Genomic DNA, 1,444 nt, shown 5'->3' with positions numbered 1-1,444 from the left:
TAATATTAGAATAAAAGTTAAACTCCTTGTCAAGGGTTTCCAAGGCTCATGTGACCTTACCCTTCTCACTTCTAATTTCTTAAAGCTCTCTCACCCTTATTTGTTGTGTTTCAACCACACTGGCATTCTTTATGTTCCTTAAATACACCAATCTTCTACATGCACTTGGACCTTTGCAACTACCATTCCTACTATCTGAAGCATACTGCTTGCAAATCTTCACATAACTATTGTTCAAATTTCTATTTAATGTCAGTTCCTCAGCCTGGCCTTCTCTGATCACTGTCTCCAAATGTTTTCCCGACCCCTTCAAAGTACTTATAATTGTCTGTTATTAATAGATTTATTTTGTTGTCTGTCTCCCCCACTGTAATATAAGCTACAGGCTGTAGGAACTCTTGTTCACCTTGTATCCCTAAGGTTTGGAACAGTACGTCACATATACTAGTTGCTCAGAAAATATTGGTTGAATGAATGAATGAATAACTTTGGTACAATTTGGTCATAGAGCTTATTACCCCTTGAAGTTATCTTTTCCCTGTATTTACTTGTTACTTTATTGCCTGTTCTTCCCACCCACCCTACCAGAGCATCATCTTGTTTACCTTGTTCATTTCTATATCCATGGAGTGTTGAACAGTTATTGGCCTATACGTAGGGGTGCTGTCAGTAAATATTTGTTAAATGAATGAATAAACTAGTAAGACAATGTATTCAGTTTTTAACGATCTTAAAATCAAGAAAGAAGAGAAACATTGCTGTGACAGAGGATAAGCAAGGTATTGTGAAAGTTCCAGAGAGATTGAGATGAGGAAGGGAAGGGCGAATCTCACCTGTCAAGGCAGGAGCGTTAAGGTTTGTTCTGTGCTTTGGGATGAAAACCCCTTACCACTCCCCAGTCAGGGAATGCAGTCAGTCATGATCGAGAGCAGAAACTAAAGAAAATTTCACACATGGCAAATAAATCCTACTGGGTATCCACATTAGTTGCGTTCAGTAAATAACCGTTAATAAATGCTGTCACTATTTTTAGAAACACTCTATCAGATTCACAATAGAGGCCCTGCCCACTCCTGATCTGTATTCGCGCTAATGAACCACATTTCCCAGCATGCACCAGCATGATGGCGGCTGAGTTTTAAAAGACTACAGCTCCCGGCATGCCGCGCGCAGCGAGGTCTGCACGCCGGGCGGCCGACGCGGGCCGGCGGGGGCGGGGCGACCGAGGGAGCGGCGGCGGCGGAGGATGGAGGCGGTCGTCTTCGTCTTCTCTCTCCTCGACTGCTGCGCGCTCATTTTCCTCTCAGTCTACTTTGTATCCTTGCCCGAGGCTGGCAGAGGCCGGGGTCGGGCTGCGGGTGGGCCTGCTGAGCGCCGGGCTGGCGTGTGGGAGCGAGCGAGGAGCCGGCCTGCCTTCCGCCCTCCGCCGGCCACCACCGTGGGC

At 46.1% G+C, this 1,444-nt stretch overlaps 1 protein-coding gene across 4 annotated transcripts in view; it reads left to right on the top strand.

Annotated features, from left to right (window-relative positions):
* Window positions 1-1,226: 1,226 nt before the first annotated feature.
* Window positions 1,227-1,444, top strand: part of CNIH4 (cornichon family AMPA receptor auxiliary protein 4) — a 21,875-nt gene continuing 21,657 nt past the window's right edge. For all 4 annotated transcript variants that reach the window (XM_008581349.1, XM_008581353.1, XM_008581352.1 and 1 more), the window contains exon 1: window positions 1,227-1,315. In XM_008581349.1, coding sequence (XP_008579571.1) covers window positions 1,247-1,315 — 69 coding nt within the window. In that variant the 5' untranslated portion in view covers window positions 1,227-1,246. The remainder of the gene's footprint in view (window positions 1,316-1,444) is intronic.

The sequence above is a fragment of the Galeopterus variegatus genome, unplaced genomic scaffold, assembly GCF_000696425.1.
Source record: "Galeopterus variegatus unplaced genomic scaffold, G_variegatus-3.0.2 Scaffold2333, whole genome shotgun sequence".
Taxonomy (NCBI): domain Eukaryota; kingdom Metazoa; phylum Chordata; class Mammalia; order Dermoptera; family Cynocephalidae; genus Galeopterus; species Galeopterus variegatus.
This window is presented reverse-complemented; position numbering and strand designations above follow the sequence as displayed.